This window comes from Phalaenopsis equestris, unplaced genomic scaffold (assembly GCF_001263595.1).
Source record: "Phalaenopsis equestris unplaced genomic scaffold, ASM126359v1 Scaffold194493, whole genome shotgun sequence".
NCBI lineage: Eukaryota > Viridiplantae > Streptophyta > Magnoliopsida > Asparagales > Orchidaceae > Phalaenopsis > Phalaenopsis equestris.
This window is the reverse complement of record NW_018214442.1, coordinates 1-1,159: the sequence shown is the minus strand read 5'-3', so window position 1 is coordinate 1,159 and position 1,159 is coordinate 1. Positions and strand designations below refer to the sequence as shown.

Sequence of the window (1,159 nt, the reverse complement as noted above, 5' to 3'; positions counted from 1 at the left end):
AGATGAGTTTGATTTCTGCGTCTTTGATGCTTTGGTTAATTCGGTTTTGGCTTGTGTAGTGGCCACAAGGGAGTTATCAATATTGGAGCCGATATCATCTATGATTTATTAATGTTGATTAACTAACTAACTTGGTAGGAATAAAAAAAGGTTTAAGGAAGAAATAACTCACCAATCATATTTCCTTGATCATGAACCAACACTGCAAGATCTTTGAATATTTCATTAACCTCTCCAATTTGCTGTTGGATCTCCTGTATGCCCACTTGTCGCTCCTCAATGATAGCTTCATTAAAAGCAATCTCATTATCCAACAACAGTACCTCCTGCCTGAAGTTCCCAAAAATTGATGATGATCAAACATGTTTTTGAATGCACAAAATAAAAAAATTCTATATCCATCAGATTCAGATAAAAAATATCTTCAGTTACATGTAGAGAAAGATGCACAGTAATTGAAGTTCGAAGAATGCTTACAAAAATCATTGAAATTGCTCTACCTACAATAAACTATTAGTCCTTTGCCCTCAACTTAAATGTACAGATTTGCCGATACTACACATTTGTTTGTATACGAGAGATAAAAAAAAAATATATTCTTTTGTGTGGGTAAGCATATAGAGGTATATTAAAAATTATACCAGCAGAAACTGAACATAATTTAAATAAGCTTAAAGGCCAGAAAAAGCAAGTCATTATGCACCTTCTTGACTCAACTAACAGAGCACGCTCCACTGGAGTTTTCTCAGAACCAATACCAGCCTCACTTGCAGTGTAGCTGCATAAAAATGTCACTAACAAAGTTAAAATTTGAATATGAAGAATAAATATGAATGTTGCAATGTGCATAGAGCTTCAGTTGTTATTTGGATAACCACAAAAACATCCCATAACATGTAAAACTAAAATTCAGTCATAAATTCCCCCAAGGCAGCAACTTGACAATGTTGTAAAATTCACAAGAAATAATTCCTTAGTCATTTCATTCTATATTATAAAATTGTTAATGCATCACACAAAATGAAATTGTATTTTTGGGAACTGGTTAAACTGCATAAATCATAAAAAACTATTATACTTGACAAAGATGTGAAATTCATGAATTGCTTTCGAGAAACTTTGAGGGGAAAAAATACGAACTGTAATAAAATTTTCAATT

General features: G+C 32.2%; 1 protein-coding gene across 1 annotated transcript; it reads right to left on the bottom strand.

Moving 5' to 3' along the window:
- Positions 1-6: 6 nt before the first annotated feature.
- Positions 7-877, bottom strand: LOC110034906 (syntaxin-23-like; the record flags this gene model as incomplete). The annotated part of the gene is made up of 3 exons (XM_020739143.1): positions 704-877; positions 173-330; positions 7-98 (listed from the first exon to the last, which is right to left on the bottom strand). Coding segments are annotated over exons 1-3 (396 nt in total), but the record flags the coding sequence as incomplete, so codon positions are not given.
- Between the last annotated feature and the right edge of the window lie 282 nt (positions 878-1,159).